General features: G+C 41.0%; 1 protein-coding gene across 1 annotated transcript; it reads right to left on the reverse strand.

The window, feature by feature from the left end:
• Positions 1 to 1,978: 1,978 nt before the first annotated feature.
• LOC147900343 (phenylalanine ammonia-lyase-like) lies at positions 1,979 to 4,385 on the reverse strand. The gene has a single exon (XM_087376847.1). It carries the CDS (start codon positions 4,277 to 4,279, stop codon positions 1,979 to 1,981), a length of 2,301 nt encoding a protein of 766 aa, XP_087232973.1. The 5' UTR covers positions 4,280 to 4,385.
• Positions 4,386 to 19,399: the final 15,014 nt, after the last annotated feature.

Raw genomic sequence — 19,399 nt, forward strand, 5'->3', positions numbered from 1 at the left:
ACTAGGCACTCATAGGGTAGTTCCAATCTTTGCAACCCTTCCACCCATAGGTCTAGGGTGTGCCTTTAAACCCAACATATCTTGGAATCAATTCCTAACTACCCACATCTAGGTTGCTCTACATGTGTCTATGATAGTTTATGGATGGATTCTACTCCAAGTGTTCCAACAAATTGGAGAATCTGTACCACCTTCTTGAATTTGTGCTACGTACCGTTGAATATATTACAAGTCTTCATCCCACCTTGATTACCTAGGCAAAGCAATTATAGGTTCTTGCCTCCCTTTAAGGCAATGGGTTGGATACGATTCAACAAGCTTATCAAACGAGGTAGATTGCTCAAAATGGTTGGATACCCAAGATTCATCTTCTATGTTATATGTTTCTTCTGGAACTTGTAGTGTTGGGGAATCCCAAATTCTAGAAATTGCAAAGGGACTCAACCAATTTTGTTTGGATGATGAATGCACCAACTACCACTATATATTGGAAGGTTTCTTTGTCCAAAAGAAAGGGCAAGAAATTGTGGTAAGCCAGGCATTTCAACTCTATGTGATGTCTCATCCTGCAAAACAGGGCCTTTTATGACTCATTGCGGCTAGAACTCAATTCTGGAGAAGATAACCATTGGAGTCCCGATGCTATGTCGGCCTCATTTCAATGATCAACTAATAAATTGCAAGTTTATGATGGCTAAGTGGAATTGAGAGGCTGAATTGGTCCGAACAACACTTGGGAGAGAGGGCGATGAGCAAAACTCTGTACGGCACTCACTTAATAGAGTTGAAGTTGAACCCAAAGCTTCCATAAATCTTGGCCTCTAACAAAATGCTAATCATGCTGGGAATGAGCAACTATATTAGAAAATGTGTGACAAGGTGATGGCCAACAAGTTTGTTGAGATTCAATAAGGCAATTGTCGATTCTACCCCATATGCTCTATATTATTGATTCTTGAGTCATTGTTGAGATACTAAATAGCTTTGATTTTGCTGGTTTTCGCCTGCCTATACCGAAAGTTGAGACATTTAAGCACATTTTGATTGCACTGCATGATGAATGTGGTTTATGTCCTTACTTTGTGAGGTTCACTCGGGGGGGGGGGCGTCACTCATCATATGCAACCCTATATTCACGTGAGTTCAATAGAAGGATGTTTTTAATATCTAAATTTAACAAAAGTTAATTTACATAAGGGAGGATTTAAAACAATTTTGGAAAAAATTTACAGATTTGTATAGAAAAAGGGTACATTTTATTAATGAAAATTTTACAAATAAGAGATTTTAGAAATATACCTTGAAAGCATGTGTGATATAGAGGGTTTATACATAGTGACCCCCTGAGGAGGTTCAATAGAGGAGTTGGATGAAGTCCTTTCTGATCAGGATACCCTCAAGGAAGAAACGTACATGCAACAAGTTGCTATGTGTGCTCTAGAACTATTCTGTCAAAATTCAAATGCATAGAGAAGGATTTGAGTCCAAACACGTCACTTGCATATGCATTGCAAGTGTTGTAGCCCTACAAGAGGGTGGAGTATTCCATCACGAGAGTTAGGTTGCTTTGGGTTTGAGGTTTACCCTTTGCAAGAAGTTGGGCAACCTTCTGGCCGCATGGTTCTACACGTAGACACTCTCATGCAAATAAATTGAAAATATACATGGATAGCAGTGTGCTGACTAGATTGAACTCCCAACGAATAGTCTAATTCTTGGTTTTTCATGTAGATAATCCTTGGTGTCTTAGTTTTCCGTATGTAATTGTTTTTCGATGTTATTATTTCGTATGTCAAGAAGGTTTACTTACTAAGAATTATTTATATGGAGACATTTGAGACGTATATAGCAAAATCTTGTATCGAGAAAATTCTCTAGAGGAAATTAGCATTTCTCTACTTTAGAGTTTTTATGTAGTTTTCTATTATTATATTATATAGTAATTAATCCAAAGCTCCCTAGGTTCTAGATATGGACTCTAGACTGAGAGAGACCAGTATCCTTTGCCTGCGGTTGCGAAAGGTGATGCAACGTTGTCAAACCAGGTCCAGTAGGAAGGATTGAAAACAGCAGGCGAGGCAGGAACTGTGCGAGGAGTGAAAGGTCCTGCAGATCCTCGCCATCCTTCCAAGCATTTCAACAATGGCGAGAGTAGCGTCCCGTCCACCATAGCAGTGAACACCTTCTCGATATCCTCCCCAGGGCTCCTCGTCGCAGTTCCGCGCAGAAGATCAGTGCCTAATTCAGTTCTCACGAATTTGTAGACAGGATAGGTCCTGCACTGCTTGATTCTGTTGGGCACTGCATAATCTCCATTGTCGTATTTTTCCCATGCCTTGGGCACTTCAACATCCAGATGTTTCTTCAGCTCGGCTCCAAGCGTTGGGATCACCTTGAATAGTGGAGGGAGTCCCTTCTCCTTGTGCTCTCCCACTGGAGTCTTCAAGGCCTGCTCGACCAAGACCTCTCTTAACTGCAACATCAAAGCGTAAGAAGGATTGGAAGCATTGTCGATGTAGGAGAAGACAGGCTGATGATCGACGATTTGGAGGATCTCCTTCTCGGAGAAGCGGGTGGGAAGCAAAGAATCATTGTCCGATGTGTAGAGAGTGCTCCTCACGGCTTGCAAAACGATGTGCTTCACGACAGCTTGCATGTTTTCTTCTAGATGCCTCAGATCCACAGCTTGACAGAGAGCTACGACGTAAGACGCAGACATCAACTTCAAAATTTCCACAGCCTCGGCTGTCTTCCTGGCTGCAATCAAGCCGAGCGAATTCACATCCTGATTGTGCTGCTCAGCACTCTGAACATGAGTGGTGACAGGATTGGCAAGGTATTGCAGCTCCGAGCAGTAGGCAGCCATAGCAACCTCAACACCCTTGAATCCGTAATCCAAACTGGGATTCGGACCGCCAGTCAAGTAGGAGGGCAACCCGGAGTTGTAGTAATCACAAACGAGCTCAGAGAATTGAGCAAACATGAGCTTACCGATAGCAGCGAGAGCGATTCGCATGTTATCCATAGATACACCGATAGGGGTGCCTTGGAAATTTCCTCCGTGGAGAGCCTTATCCCTGGAAACATCGATGAGGGGGTTGTCGCTGACGGAGTTAATCTCTCTTTCGATGGTGTGCGTGGCAGTTCTGATGACCTCGATTTGAGGTCCGAGCCACTGTGGCGAAGTTCTAAGGGCATAGCGATCCTGTTTGGGCTTAGAGAGAGGGTCAGTCTCGTGACGCTTGGCTGCAGCCTTCATGTAGGAGCTTCCCTCGAGCAGAAACTCCATAACGGCGGCTGCTTCGATCTGCCCCGGGTGATGCTTGAGCTGATGGGTGAGAGGATCGGTGAACTCAGCCTTGCCTTGCATAACCTCGCAAAACAGAGCAGACAGAACCTCCGCCAACAGCACCAGTACATTCGCATCGAAGCAGACGTTCGCAGCAACCGCGGCACCAACAGAAGTTCCGTTCACCAAAGCCAACCCCTCCTTGGGCTGCAGGTCAAAGGGCTCCTCCACTCCTACCAGCTTCAGTGCCTCCGCAGCGCTCACTTCCTTGCCCTCTGGGGTCACAGACTTGGAATTGCCTCTACCCGTGAGCAAACCAGCGATGTAGGCGAGGGGGAGGAGGTCCCCTGAGGCGGTGATGCTGCCTCGTAGAGGCAATTTCGGAATGATGTTCGCGGAGGTGAGCTTCTGCATAGCTTCAAGAATAGCCCAGCGGATGCCGGAGTAGCCTTGAAGGAGGGTGTTGGTACGGACGAGCATGGCAGCTCTAGCGTAGGGAGCAGGCAGAGAGCAGCAATCGTTCCTTCCGATCACGCCAGCATTAAGGAAGCGAATGAGCTCCGTCTGCAGCTCGGCACCTTGATTAGTCCGGCGATGAGACGCTGCACCGAAACCCGTAGTGACTCCACCAGTATCAGCCCCCTTGAGCACCCAAGTCGCGCTCTCCTCCACTCTGGGCTTCGCCTCTACTTCGTCAAGCAGCACCTCCACCGCAGGCCGCTGCGTGACGGCAGTCACCTGCCCCACGGTGAGGCTGCTACCGCGAAGTACCACCTTCTGCGTCTCCCAGTACTGCAGGATCATGCGCCGCACCTCCTCGTAGTGGCTGCTCTGCAGGGCCTCGGCGGCCTTGTTCCAGTGGGGAGGGCGGGCGACACTAGGGCCTTGGAGGAAGAGGGAGGTGTCATCCTGGAGAGGGATGGGGAGGGTGGGGGGGCGGTGGAGCTCGGAGAGCTTCATTTCGGGAGAGGCGACGGGGACGGAAGCCATGATTTCTGGGGAGGGAGTGTGGAAGGGGCTGGGAGCTCGGCCAATGCTGAGGGAGGCTTCGCTGGGCAGTAAGCTAGAAGCTGACGAGGAAGCTGAAAGCTTTGGAATCTGGATATGGTGAGCAACTGCTATGGCGACGCAACTGTAAACAAGAAATGTTTTATAAGAGATCTGAGAACTCACGTGCGTGAAAATGACACAGGTGGCCAATGCAGCCTTGTGAGTGGCCAATGGAATGCAGCACTTGCTCACAAGGAGAGGCTCGTGAGTCGGAGTCTCAGATCTCTTATCGAAGATTGGAAAAGGTCTATACAAGATGGATAGCGACACCTTAATTTCTTGCTCCCTCGGTCCAACGTCACCTGTTCAAACTTGGAACTCTTCATGTGTGTCCCCTGACCTGTCCCAATATTGAACCTTTTGTAATGGGTCTGACCACCCCCTAACATACCCCGCATGTTATTTTATATATATATATATTATATATACGAGTACTGAACCCATGCAAAGCACAAGCAAAGATGCATGACCATCCTTAACCACTCCCCATTTGAAAGTGGATCTTTGATTCTTAAGTCTTAACCCATGCCTCTCACACCTTTCATCTCCCGAAGGTGACCTTCCATCTCCATTCCATTGACAATCTATCTCCTCCTTGCCCCTAAAGCTGCCCTTGTCTTTCCACCTCCCCCCTCCAAGCCTCCATCCAAGAGCTCCTTCTTTGTGACACGTGGCAGATTCTTCTCCTCCAAGCTACCACGTATCCTCTCCTTTTTTTTTGTGTCCCTGGTTAATAGGTTAAAGATATATGTTGAACTTTTCCAACATAATGCCATGTCGTTGCCCCTTCAAATGTCCTAATCGATTTATCAAGGGTACCCAAGGATTTCATTTTGAAAGGTGATTCACAAGTCATCCTTCTAGGAGAGAAAGAGGGAGGAGAGGGAGACTCAAAGCAAAGAGAGGAGGAGGAGGATAGCCATAGCCATGAAAGGAGAAGAAACAGTCCATCTTGTCGCCTTCCATTTCATACTCATTCTTATCTCTATATAGATAATACAAACATAGAAAAATAATTATAGTTCTTTGTCCTCCTGTCTTTCTCTTCTCGGGATGTTCCCCACGAAGCTTTTCTTATCGTTTTTACATCACCTTTGCTTCCTCCTTCTCTTACATTCAAATCTCTATCTATATCAACATCATTATAGCTATTTAAATCGACTACAAGAAAAATTTTCAACGTGATCTCTTAAGGGCATTGTAACCTTCAAATTTAAGGAGTGTTGATATGTGTCTAACACCTTGCTCACGCCCATAAGGCCCTCATACATGCTCTTACACAATGGACACTTTGTATCTACGGTATTACACCATGTCTTTCGAGTGTCATGGAGCATCACAGTGGCCATCCATCCTTCTTGCTAAGAGTCAAAACAATTCATATAGTCCTAATTCTCGCTTAATTCAATGATCCCATGTTCTTTTGGACTTATTGGAATGTCATGCATCTAAGCAAGGCATCTTCTTATCTTCCATGTCATTTAGGCCACACAAACCTCTAGTCCCTTGGGATTGCACTCAAATGACCCACTTCAATTTGGTGATGGTGAAATTTGAGCTATTATGTGTCTTTTTCAGATTGAGAAGCGTGCTTTCGAGTACTCTTGTTCCTCATAAACATGCATCTAGTTTATCTCCCTTCTGTAAAATGTTTTTTTTCCTTCTACCTATGACCATAAGGTATCAACCAATCATTGATTTATGCTAGGCACTCCATTGGGATGGTCGAGATGATTTCTCTTTCTTCTGATTTTCCATTTACTATCCCACTTGAGAACTTCAGCATACAATCCCCATTCGTTAGTTGACCAGCTTAAGATGTCCTAATATTAAACTTGTTGAGAGTTCACACTCAACATCATGTGATCATGTGTGCATAGCACCATCACGTGATCATATGTGCATAGCACTAACCTTATAGAGTGCTATAAAGGAAAGGGTTAGATCCCCTAACCCTAACCCTAAATGGGTTTGTATATATTCTATTTTTTCAACTAAATCTAGTGTACAGTTAGTCATTTGTGGTGTGCTCTCTAGTTGTGCCCTCTCTCCTCATCTCCACTCTTCTCCTCTCCCCTCTTCATATTTTGTCATGGTATCAGAGCTCCCTTGCCTTCCGGTGAGGCATTGCGATTCTTGAGAGTGTGAGAGAGATTGTGAGATTGAGAGTTCTCGAGTGTTCTTGTGAGAGCTCTTCCGTGAGAGAAAAAATTCCATCCATTGATAGAAAATTTCCGTCATTGAGTTTTGTGGTTATGAGAGAGAGAGAGATTCATCTCTTTGCCAATTGAGAGAGAAAAGATCTCAGCTCTTACAAGAGCTTGAGTGAGAGAGAGACTTGTGAGGATTCCATTGTGAGAGGTTTGGTTGAGAGAGATTCACTCTGAGAGATTATGTGAAAGAGAGAGAGGTTTTGAGATATCTGTGAGAAAGAGTTCTTAGACTCCCTCAACGACTGCAACCAGAGAGCTCACGGGCTCTTGGGTATAATCTTCAGTGCTCACCAGTCGACTCTGCATCTCTTGCAGCCACAAATGGCTTCAACGCCTTTAATCGAGTAATCCTCTCGTCAACAAGGTCGCCTCTAATAGCAGCCCATGCCCGACTCCTTTAACAGCCGCTCTCCCAACATGATAGCTCTCTAATGAATGCCATCATGGCCTGCAAAGCCTAAGCTTTGCCAGTCCACCGAGAGCCACCATCCTCCTTCAATTCGCTCCAACCGACAGCAGCGATGCTCCAGTAGAGAGGCCGCATGATGGAAAAATGATTGTTGAGGATGAGTCTGCGTCGAATTGTGGCTATGCACAAGAGCATTTAACACTTTGACCGCTCACACCTGCGCATCCTGCGACACTCCGCTCATATTCAACTCCAAGAATGGTGATCTTTTTGGTGACTGTCGGATCCTTCACTAGAGCCCAATCAATTCGGGTCCCTGCATGCCTCGTGCTCTTGGATGCCCTGAAAAGCATGATCTCGTGATCGGCTATGGCTTCATCGTCGCCGTTCAACACCGAGTACTGCAACTTCATCGTCGTCGTTGCCATCTCTCTGCACCTCTATCTCTCTCTACTTTTCTCTCTCTTATTCTATGCAGGACACATGGCAGATAAGCTCTTACCACAATTATAAAGTAACCTTGAGTTTAGTATCTTTGTTGATCAGCTTAAGCCACGTGGCACCCCCATCTTATCTGACATGTCAGTAGCCCAGTAAGGCTACCATGTCAACCCCGCTTGCCACATCATCCTTATCTGACACATTAGCAGCCCCATGAGGCTGCCACATCACCACTACCACATCATCAACCACATCACTTGTGCCACATCAGCACAGACACATCATCACTACCACGTCAGCATTGCCATGTCACCTTGCTGACATCATCATCTGTGCCACCTCAGTTGTGCCACCTCAGCTATCCAATCAGCACTGACCTCTGTAGGCACACACAGTGCTTCACAGTCATTGCATGTGACCACTTCTGCCACCTCAACACAGGGCTTCACTGACACACCTCTTGCTAGGCACAGTGCCACATCATCACTGCATGTGACTCACAGTGACACATCATCATTGAGTACCATTTGCACTCCTTTTGCCCCTCCACTTAGATCAAGTCATATCTCTTGATTCAGGAAGAATTTGAGGGTAGTCCAAAAAGGAAAGTCGCTCATTTTTTTGTGCTCTACGCGCTCGTAACATCAAGTGCACATTTTGGTGCAAGTTACACTCACATTTGAGCCTTGCCGACAAAACCACTTCCTTCATGCACATTTGCCTCTACATCAACGCATCTGACCCAGCACTTAAAAAGAACAAAAGAAAAGGAATTATTTGATGTTCTTTCATCGATCGACAGTTGGTTTAGATCTAGATCAGAGTAGACTAGATCGCCATAGAGGGGACGCTTTGAATTTCCCCAAGTTGCCAATCTAATCCATGTCCGAAATTCTCGACTAGTACCTACTCGGAGTTAGTCCATATGCTCACATACGGTTTCACATCATTACATTACCTGAAACCTTATGGTCATCAGTTCAGTGAGCAAACTTCAGAGTTCAGAGGCATTGCAGATTCATTCAGTGGGCAGATAGCATTTTATTTCACACACACATGCCACCATTGTAAAGCCTATTCGGCTATTTCACGGCATCGTGCACATCATTTCAGCCTTGTAAAGCCTCTTGGCTATTCCTGGCATCATTGCCACAAGCCTTGTAATACAAATCGGATTTTATATACTGCAGTTCTATATTCACCGACAGTACAGAGATTTCACTTGGCATAGTCAGTGTATTTGCAGTTGATTCATACAGAGATTTTTCACGACACTTTTTGAGTACATTTCTTGCACCATGTCAACTAGCAACCTCAATCTGGAGGCATCTGCTAAGTTAGACAACTCCAATTACGGTACATGGAAATACTGAATGGAGACCATTCTTGTGCTTCAGGACAAATGGGAGTATGTCGATGGGTCTACACCTAGATGATTGGATGATCCAGCCACAAGTAGCTCTACTCCATATGTTGTCACAGCACCAACAACGGGATCTACATCTACACAAACAGTTTCCGCACCAGTAGCAGATCCTGCCATTACCCGAGCTCAGGCAGAATGGGATAAGAAAGACAAGTATGCCTATCACTTGATCAAGCAGAATGTGCAAGATGTCATGCTAGGACAATTCAACACAGTCAAGACATCAAAAGAATCATGGGATATGTTCGCAGCTCTCTAGAGTCCAAGAACACATCTAGGATTCTATTATGATAGCAAAGAGAATGTTGTAGACATCTTTACCAAACCACTCGGTAAAGAGCTATTCAAGAAACACCGACTAGCTCTTGGTTTGACGCAGAGGAAGGACATTCCCATTAAAGGGGTGTGATGGAATGTAATCAATCCTTCTTCGATTCCCCAAAATCATCATCTTGAGGGAAGGCCTACTTCATGATGTTGATCTTGAGGGAAGGTGTTGAGAGTTCATGCTCAACATCATGTGATCATGTGTGCATAGCACCATCACGTGATCATATGTGCATAGCACTAACCTTATAGAGTGCTATAAAGGAAAGGGTTAGATCCCCTAACCCTAACCCTAAATGGGTTTGTATATATTCTATTTTTTCAACTAAATCTAGTGTACAGTTAGTCATTTGTGGTGTGCTCTCTAGCTGTGCCCTCTCTCCTCATCTCCACTCTTCTCCTCTCCCCTCTTCATATTTTGTCAAAACTCTTCCAACCTAATGCCAAGGGCCTCCCGACTATTTAGGTAGTTCTAACTTTACATTCATACATAGAGAAACCTTCAATTTTCCACTTCATTCGTTTTACCTAGAGGTTTTTAGGTTTCAAGGCTGAATTTAGAAAAGTGCAAAGATAAATCTCATGCAAATTTGAAAACTTGAAATTCCTTCGTACATAGTTTGTCAATTTTTGTTGGACTATGCTTTGGCCCCTTCCTCTACCTTGTGCTTGATATTTGACACAATCATTGCCAATTCTTGCTTTTTTTTCTCTTCAAAAACCTATAATTAATCACATGCATTGAAGGGGTCTTATTAAAACCCCTTATCTATAAATCAGTGTAAGGCTTTAAGAACCAGGTCCCTTTTTCTATGCAACTAATTATTTTCTTTTCAATATACCAATTTAAAAATGACTTGAACTCTAAGTATATTTTTGTACATTTTAATATATGAAGTGACTTTTTGTTGTTTAAAAACCTATTTTACAGAATCCATGATATGGCGGAATCCACGTACTATATTTACTTATCATGAGAGATCCTCTCGAGGTTTCTGTTCTGAATTAAATACATTTTAAAATTTTGGCTTGCAAGAAAACTCTAAGAGTTTTGAAAACTCTTTAATACTTCTAGTAAAAAGTCGATAAATTCCCAAAAATAAAAGGTATTTAAGATTTTTCTCTTCCAAATTATCTAGGGTGCTAATTAAATCTTAGGCATGTTGGTCCTTCCCCCACTCATAATGCCTTTGGACCCTCCTTGCAGTAAATGCTAAAGCCACAATTCTAGCTTGCCATTCAAACTTTCACGCTCCTAGTCCCATCAAGCCTACACTCCATAAGTTTGTTCATCTATATTTTCCATCTACCTATTCTAGAGGCCCCCATACACATAACTTGACCTAAGGAAAATTTTAAACGAAAATGCTTTTATTTTTCAATAGACAAATTCAATTGATTTCCTAGGTGGAGTGCCCCGATTAAGCTCAGGTCAAAGGGATAGCTTTAAAAAAAAAAAGAATTTAACATTAATCCAGCCGACTAAAATTATTTACAAAAAGGAGAGAAATATACAAAATTTCGTCCACTAAGTGGATAGGCTTCTCGGGACATCCACCATATAGGCTAGGCTAACTTATAAAACACCCAAGTCACAAAGATACAAGCCCACTAAAGAGTCCTTTTTCCCTATAATCCTCCCCGTGTTAGCTAAGGTACTTTTTACATAAACCATAATAATTCCCTCCCTATAAGCCATCCCAATGGCTTGCTTGAACACTAGTTTGTTCCGAACACTTCAAATTGAAACCATTACTATGGCTTTGATATGGTTCCAATAGGTTGCCAGAGTCGATAGCAACTTATGCATATCATCTAGGATTGACAATAACCCATGTCTCTCACCTAGGACCACCATGTTCCAATTCGTGCATACAAAAAACCTCCCCATTAAACCAACCTTCCTAATAGCTCCAGCAACCACATACCATGCCCTTCTAGTGCCCACAATAGTTGCATCATCTCTTTTACATACCTACCACACAATGGACATTGCAGATTTAGGTTGAACCATCTCCTCATCCTCCCTCTAAGAGGGAGTCATTTGTGCATTACTTTCCACAAAAGAAATCCCACCTTCCCAGTCCATCCTTTCTTCCCTACATTATTAATAATTTTGAACCACTATTTTCTAGAACTTCTAAGCCTTGATTTATCATTTAGGCTCCCAATAAGGAACGATCATCTGTGAGGTACCTATATACCGCTTTAGTACTTAACTTGATCCACCAAGTGCTACCTATAGCCCCTTGTTTCACGCTCCACCCACACTTTGAACATAGTTTGTTGGCCATTCATCTAGAATATTGCTAAGCACATAATTAAGCAAGGTGACCTCTCTATTACCCAAGCCAAATTGATCCCTAGTCGATCTTCCTATTCTCCATGATGCCCTTCTTGAGTCCCACAACTGTAGCCACTATCTTACCGCTGCCTTCTACAATGGTCTAGCTGCTTGCAAGTCCATCCAAGCTAAAGTTTTTTCTTGACAAGACATAGTCCAACTCCATCAAATCCCTTAGTCATTACCGTCCCTTGATATGTGGATAATATACACATACATATCTAGATAGTATTTGACTTTATTATCGTATACATATATTAGTTGCTTATCGATACCAAGGATCACTACTTGTCAGGTGCATCGCTTCATATACATGAATGAATGATGTATTGGCGTGTATGATGAAAGATGTATGATATTCTATTGGATGATGATGATGTCTATTGCCTTGGATATTTATGTTCATGTATTCATTATTATGTTCTTTATAATTTATCAATTCTGCAACTATCTAAAGTAGTGCCACCAATGCCAAAAGTGCTAGCAGTGCCACTAGTTTCACCTACACCACCCATTCTACTAGCTCCACTAGCTCTCCCAATGAATTCGAATGTATAAACCTAAAGTGTAATTTCATCAAACTTAAGGATCGGAAGAAGGATGAACCAGATAGCCATGTGGCATAGTTTAAAACCCACTTGCAGGCGAGTGGCTTTGAAAATATATTTGGGGATCCAGAAAAATATAGTAGTTGGTAAAAACCCTGAGTTGGCAGGGCTACGAGCTGGTTCAGCCCGTATGGCCTAGCATAGTTTATGAACTATGAGGAATGGAAGACAGCTTTCCAACATAGGTTTCATAAGGAGAAAACACCAAATGATATAAGCAAGAAGTTGTGAGAGCTCCATCAGAAAAAAAAGATGGTGGAAGACTATGCACATAAGTTTCAAAACCTCAATGTACGATTAGATGTGGTGGAAAGACCCACAATCAAGATGTTGGCGAAGTACTTCTACAAGGGACTATGAAAAGAAATCCGCATTGCAATGAGTGGATTGGAGATCTATGGCCTTAATGGCTTTAAGGACTTGATCAACGCTACCAAAAGAGTGGAAAAAAGGTGCGGATCATTTAAAAGACGATCCAAGGACAATGACTCAGACATAGAAGAATTCCACAGTGACACGAATGTTGATAGAATCAGAGAGTGACAAACCCCATAGTGATTCAAAAGATGAGGATGCTAAGTCAAAGAAGAGGAGGAATCATAAGAAGAGGAAATCAAGAAAGGAGTCAATTAAATCCAAAAGGAAAAGAATAAAGTAAAGAAGAAAACCAACAAACGGAGAAATTATTGGGAGAAAATTTTAAGAGTTTGGAGGCGACCAGGTCAACATCCCAGTTAATAAGGTGTGCAATTTGCAAAGAAAACCACCCAATGGAGGTTCGCAAGTACAATATGCATGCCCAAGTGAATCCAGCACAATAGGTACCCCACCTACCGGTGGCAAAAACACGAGCTAACCAACTAACAAGTGATCCAGTGCAATGGCATAGAATGTGTCCCAGATCCAACATAGAAATAGCTAACATTAGCAAGGCAATTGGAATTAGAGAGGTTATTGGAATCCACAAGCAGCATGGGGCCAGCAGAATTCTAGAATAGATAAAGATTGTAAGCATTGTTTGGAGAACGAGCACTGGCAAGATTCAGATTGCCCCATTAGGAAAAAATGAAGCTCATCATTGGGGATGCTTTTTTCAAGTTAGTTTCATTAAGAAGCTAAACTTTTATATTGGTGTCAAAAGTTTGGATGCCCTAATAAAAATAAATGTTTGAAACACTCGCCAGGATTTCAAATTTATGCAAAAAATGTAAAGTTTCACTAGGAGTTACATTTTTTCCTTCAAAATTCAAAAGAAAATATATAAAAAAGGTACTAAACTCTGCTAATATTGTGAAACTAAAAAATACAGTGATAAAATCAGAAATTTGCTTCTTAGGAAGGAGTTTTACATGTCCCTTTTTCCATGACAGAGGCATTTGCTGATTGTCCCAAGCTAAATTAGCCATTTGTAGCAGAGGAGATTTGAGGTTGTCCCAGAAAGCAAGAAAGCATTCAACAGTGAGGCCATCCCATCCTGGAGATTGCCATCTACCACAGGATTTAACTGCATCTAACAATTCCCTTTCAGTGAAGGTCACCCACAAACTTTAGCAATCTCGTTGGATTTGAGAATGGCAGACACACTAAAAAAGGCTCCAACGGGAACTTCAAATGTTAGTTTATCTATTGAATGCTTGACCATATAAATTTGTGCTTCTCACTCCATAAATTTTTAATTTTGAGCCAAGAAAACTAGAAAATCATGAATTTCTTATAGGGCCCCAAAATGAGCTCTGCTTTTTCCTAATGAGTGTGGTACAAACATAGAATAGAGCAAGGATTGGAAATTATGCATTGGCCACCAAGACATATGAGTTGTTGATCGAATAATGGGGGGACACATTAGTATGTCCAACCAAGGCAATAGCTCACCTATATGAATTGTAGCAGTGCAATTTCTTGACATGCATGATGTAGGGAATGTATACCAAGCTAGAGAAGATTAATGTGTATGCAATGACATGGTGTAAGGGTCTCGTCTAGGAAGTTGAAGTGGAAGCATTACCAAAGAAGGAAAAGTGCTCAAAGTGGAAGAACCAGGAAGGGGTTCAAATAACACCCCTAAAGAATATTGAGAAGATGCAAGCTTGTGCCAAGCAACAAGAGGAAGACCGGAGTTATAGGAAGCCAGACAAATCCTACCAGAACTAGTTTGATACCGGGAGGTAGCAAGCTAAGGGTGTCCACTTCCGGACAACTTTCGGGTGAGTGTGACACCCGCTCGAGTGAAAATACAAAGGTTTTGCTTCGGTCTCCAATACCTCGATCGAGGTATAAGCTCCAATGAAAATCACACACGAGCACAACCGAGCCTAGCCAATACCTCGATCGAGGTACGTAGCTTTTTCACCGAACCGAGCCTCTACCTCGATCGAGGCTTGCTGTCAAGCCAGCTATACATGCCACATCTACCTCGTTCGAGGTATCGTGGCAATCCAGCTCAACCTCGATCGAGGTCAGGTGGCATGTCCAACAAACCTCGATTGAGGTATGTGCCATCCGACAGGGCAGCCAACAGGGCGGATGACATACCTCGATCGAGGTATGTTGGGGGACACATGACTTGGCATCTCGCTTCTGCCAACACACCACGATCGAGGTATCGTGGCATGTCAAAACCTCCATCGACGTGGATGTACCGAGATGTATGGGCATGTCACAATACCTCAATCGAGGTATCGTGGCATGGTAATACCTCGATCGAGGTAGATGTACAGAGATGTATGGGCATGTCAAGAATACCTCGATCGAGGTATCGTGGCATGCCAACGAGATGTATGGGCATCTGAAGAATACCTCGATCGAGGTATCGTGGCATGCCAATACCTCGATCGAGGTAGATGTGCCGAGATGTATGGGCATGTAAAGAATACCTCGATCGAGGTAGCTAAACCCTAATTTTTCTTATAAAAGGAGAGCGACCCCCCTCATTCCGCATACCTCGATCGAGCTCTGCTTCATCCACCGATTTCGGATTTGCCGGACTTCGACGGAAAAGCGCGAGCGACGGAGAGCCACGAACGGACATCGACGGAGATGGACGGAGCAGGAGCGGGAGAGTCCAGGTAGGGTTTTTTTTTATGTAGCATTTTCTTTTATGTAGAATTTGATTAAATTTTAGTTTATAAGAAAAATTATAAAATGCATTTTAATGTTTTTCTGAAATTTATGAATTACGAGATTTTTTATTTAAAATGTGAAAATTAAATTTTTTTTTTTAAATAGAGCTTTTTTTAGTAAATAAAAAAACGTTCATATTATTAATTATAAAATATTTATAAATTTGAAATGTATTTGTAAAATTTTTTTTTAATTTTTAAATTACGACATTTATAATTTAAAATGTGAAAATTTTAATTTTAAAAAACGTAATTTAAAATTTTAGTTTATAAGAAAAATTATAAAATGCATTTTAATGTTTTTCTTAAATTTATGAATTACGAGATTTTTTATTTAAAATGTGAAAATTATTTTTTTTTTTAAATAGAGCTTTTTTTAGTAAATAAAAAAAGTTCATATTAATAATTATAAAATATTTATAAATTTGAAATGCATTTGTAAATTTTTTTTTAATTTTTAAATTAGGACATTTATAATTTAAAATGTGAAAATTTTAAATTTAAAAAACGTTTAATGAGGCATTTTTTATTAAAAATGTGAAAATGTTAAATATTTCTTTTTTTTTAATGTAGCATTTTCTTTTTTGTAGAATTTAATTAAATTTTAGGTTAAAAGAGAAATAATAAAAAATTTCTAAATTTAAAATGCAATATAATGTTTTTTTGAAATTTATGAATTATGACATTTTTTATTTAAAATGTGAAAATGAAATTTTATTTTCAAAATAGAGCTTTTTTAGTAAATAAAAAAACGTTCATATTAATAATTATAAAATATTTATAAATTTGAAATGCATTTGTAAATTTTTTTAAAATTTTTGAATTAGGACATTTATAATTTAAAATGTGAAAATTTTAAATTTAAAAAACGTTTAATGAGGCATTTTTTATTCAAAATGTGAAGATGTTCTATATTTCTGTTTTTTTAATGTAGCATTTTCTTTTTGGTAGAATTTAATTAAATTTTAGTTTATAAGGAAAATTATAAAAAATTTCTAAATTTATAATGCATTTTAATGTTTTTTTGAAATTTATAAATTACGACATTTTTTATTTAAAATGTGAAAATGAGATTTTTTTTTTTAATAGAGCTATTTTTATTAAATAAAAAAACGTTCATAGGAATAATTATAAAGTATTTATAAATTTGAAATGCATTTGTAAATTTTTTTATTATTTTTGAATTATGACATTTAAAATTTTACATTTAAAAAACGTTTAATGAGGCACAAGACTCGCTCGACTTATCAAATTAATAAGACATTTTGTATAAGACTCGCTCGACTTATCGAATTAATACACAAACATAAACCTACTAGTCAACTATTGGAGTTGGACATTAAAGATTGACTAGTGACATGGTTGGTGACCAAAGCTTGAAGTTGACTAGACACTTTGGGACAAGCAAGTTCTTTAGAAGGAAACTAGGTTTAAGCTTGGGTAATCATCCCTAATATATTGGGAAATTACTAATGATAAATCATCCTTTAACTATTTGGCAATTAGTAAGGATCAATTCTACTAGGAAATATGTTGAAGGCATATGTCCCCTATTAGTCAATAGATTGATTAGACTAAGCATGCATGATAAGGCTTTGCTTGGAAATGCCTAGATAGTGGCTTAGTCCAAATCTTTAATATCCCTTAAGAAGACATGAAATAGTGGCTTAGACCTTAAGAAGACATGGAATAGTTTGCAAATGTCTAATTCTTCTAAGTTATGCATAGACTCTAGCATAACTGAAAAAAGAATATTACAAGATTGAGAATATTTGGATGGGTCTTCAAGAACTCGAATATTACGGTCTGTGCCTATAAACTGTTTGAGATTCTTATGCTATCACTATGGCATGCTTTAGATCTAGCACTTTGATCATGTTTGTTGTCTAGTTCCATAATTCATCTACTTCTCTTATATGTATAAGAAGAAAGAAATACGCCATAGAGAAACTGAAAGTTTAACTAGAATACCTAACATTCATTGCACATGGGACTCTAGTGGATCTATATTCATTCCACATTCATGCTAATATATGCAAGTATTTTGATCAACTATAGACCTAAGTTCAAATAGAGCCTGTTAATGACCGAATCTCTCCTAATCATCCCTTAATGATCATAGATAAGAGACTTAAGAGAGAGAGAACTCCATAACCTTCAAGAGTCGACATTTGAAGCATCCCATTCCATGTTGTTTGCTACATGGTAGCTCGCCATGTGGCACACATACATCCCTTTTTGCACCGTAGGGAAACCCATGACTAATGTTAACAACATTTATCTTGTCTTTTACAAATGACTAAGATGTTTTCCCAAAAAGACTTTGTATCAATAATCACGTGAACCACCTCATAACCAAAATAGTGCGGATGCTACATATCTCCTTTCCCTCGTTGAAACTATGTCACACATGGAATGTCAACCACATGCTCAAGGAATTATATGCTAGTTTCATTGTAAGCAAGGGTGGTCTCTTTCTTGCTAGTCCAACCATAGGCAACGGTGATGCTTATTACTTGAGCTCAACCAAAGTTAACATTAGTTATCGTATGCAACCCTTCCCATTGCATAGGGACATCCAAGGATTTAATTTTCAAAGTTTTTGAATCCTCTTCTAGGGATCTTGTGCCCTTTGTTGTTGCTACGTATGTGGATGATCTCATTCCAAAACTATTTTTACAACTAGAAGTCGAGTGAGTCTTATACAACATGTCTTGAACCAAGTGATGATCTATAGGAATGGCCACTAGTTGAGGTGGATTGCCCAACCAAAATAGATAATATTGAAAAGGCTTAATTATTTTCTCAAAGTTCTCGCTTTAAAAGGTCTGTAGTGTGAACCCGCTCTCTTTTTTAATGTGTAGTCCGAGAAATACTAGATGCGCCTTGCTTGTGTATCGTTCAAAGTAATGTATTAGGTATCCTTCTATCTCCTCCATATCTATTGCAAACCCAAGGCAGTAAAGCATTCAAAGAAGGTCTTATTAACCAAACCTCTCCACTATCTGTCCTTAGTATAGGGGCCATTAGTGGACAATGTGGTCCTTACACCACATGTGGAAAAGTTTCATATTGGATAAAAAGTGAAAAAAGAGAAACATATAAGGAGAAAATATTTGAGACATCTAAGTTTTAAAATGCAACGACTAGAGTGAAAAAATTCTAATCAAAATTAAGAATTATTAATAATATTGATTAATATTGAGCCACACATTTGGCCCATCTACCGGTAGGTGCATAGGATCTACCTCATCAAGGAGTACGTACAAATAGTTTTCATTACGTAAATAGATTATAAGTCATATTGAATAGAATATTATTTTCATTACCCAAATAGAATATTAATTTCCATGTGTTTTTTTTGTGCATGCGCCAGCCAGCGCACAGGTTCTAGCACCACTATTCGTATGCAGATAGAGATGCTGAGAGCTGAGATGAGGGCACTGCAGGATGCTAGGGCACCCCCTCACTTGGTTGCGAGCCTGGATTCAGTTATTGAGGCTCTGAGTCGATTGGAGACAGTTGAGGACGTTGTGGATAGCTTTCAGGCACAGGCCAAGGCGGAGATCACTGGTGGTGGCTTGGATTGGAGAGCCGTTCGACAGTTGTTTGAGCGGGAGTCACATCACAGGGAGGCCTTGGACGACATGTTTTGGGATGGTCACACCGAGGACCAGCGACCACGATCAGGGCTCCCCTTGCATATTTTACGGTGTAGGCACCCCATCATAGCAGCACACATTTATCCGAGATATCTTGCTGCGAATGGTGGTCGATTGCCTCACAACCACCAGATAGCCAGGTCGTTTGCCATGCAGCTTTACGCTGAGTTTGTCCTTGGTCATCGGGTGGACTACCTCAGTACCCGTCCAGGATCAGGAGCGGGACGTGGTAGGATGGGGCGTCAGGAGCGTCAGATTGTAGGTGTTCGACGTCGACACGAGGGACCAGAGTTGCACACCATCCCTGCACCGGCATTGCGAGCGGTGGGAGGACAGATTAGGGGGGATGTTCATTCAGTGGCATCATCCTTGCAGCACATGGTCTCTGCCCTATCGAGATCTATTGCGATTCCACCTCCCCCACCTCGATCATCGATGGAGCATCCCACATCTACACCACCTCCCACATCTACGGCGCCACAGCACGAGTTGAAGGCTCGAGACAGACGGA

Source organism: Dipteris shenzhenensis, chromosome 7 (assembly GCF_047967505.1).
Source record: "Dipteris shenzhenensis isolate YYH24624 ecotype China chromosome 7, Dip_SZ_1.0, whole genome shotgun sequence".
Classification (NCBI taxonomy): Eukaryota; Viridiplantae; Streptophyta; class Polypodiopsida; order Gleicheniales; family Dipteridaceae; genus Dipteris; species Dipteris shenzhenensis.

What these genes read in the sequence shown, in the direction of transcription:
- LOC147900343 (XM_087376847.1), bottom strand. Translation starts at nt 4,279, where the DNA reads ATGGCTTCCGTCCCCGTCGCCTCTCCCGAAATGAAGCTCTCCGAGCTC.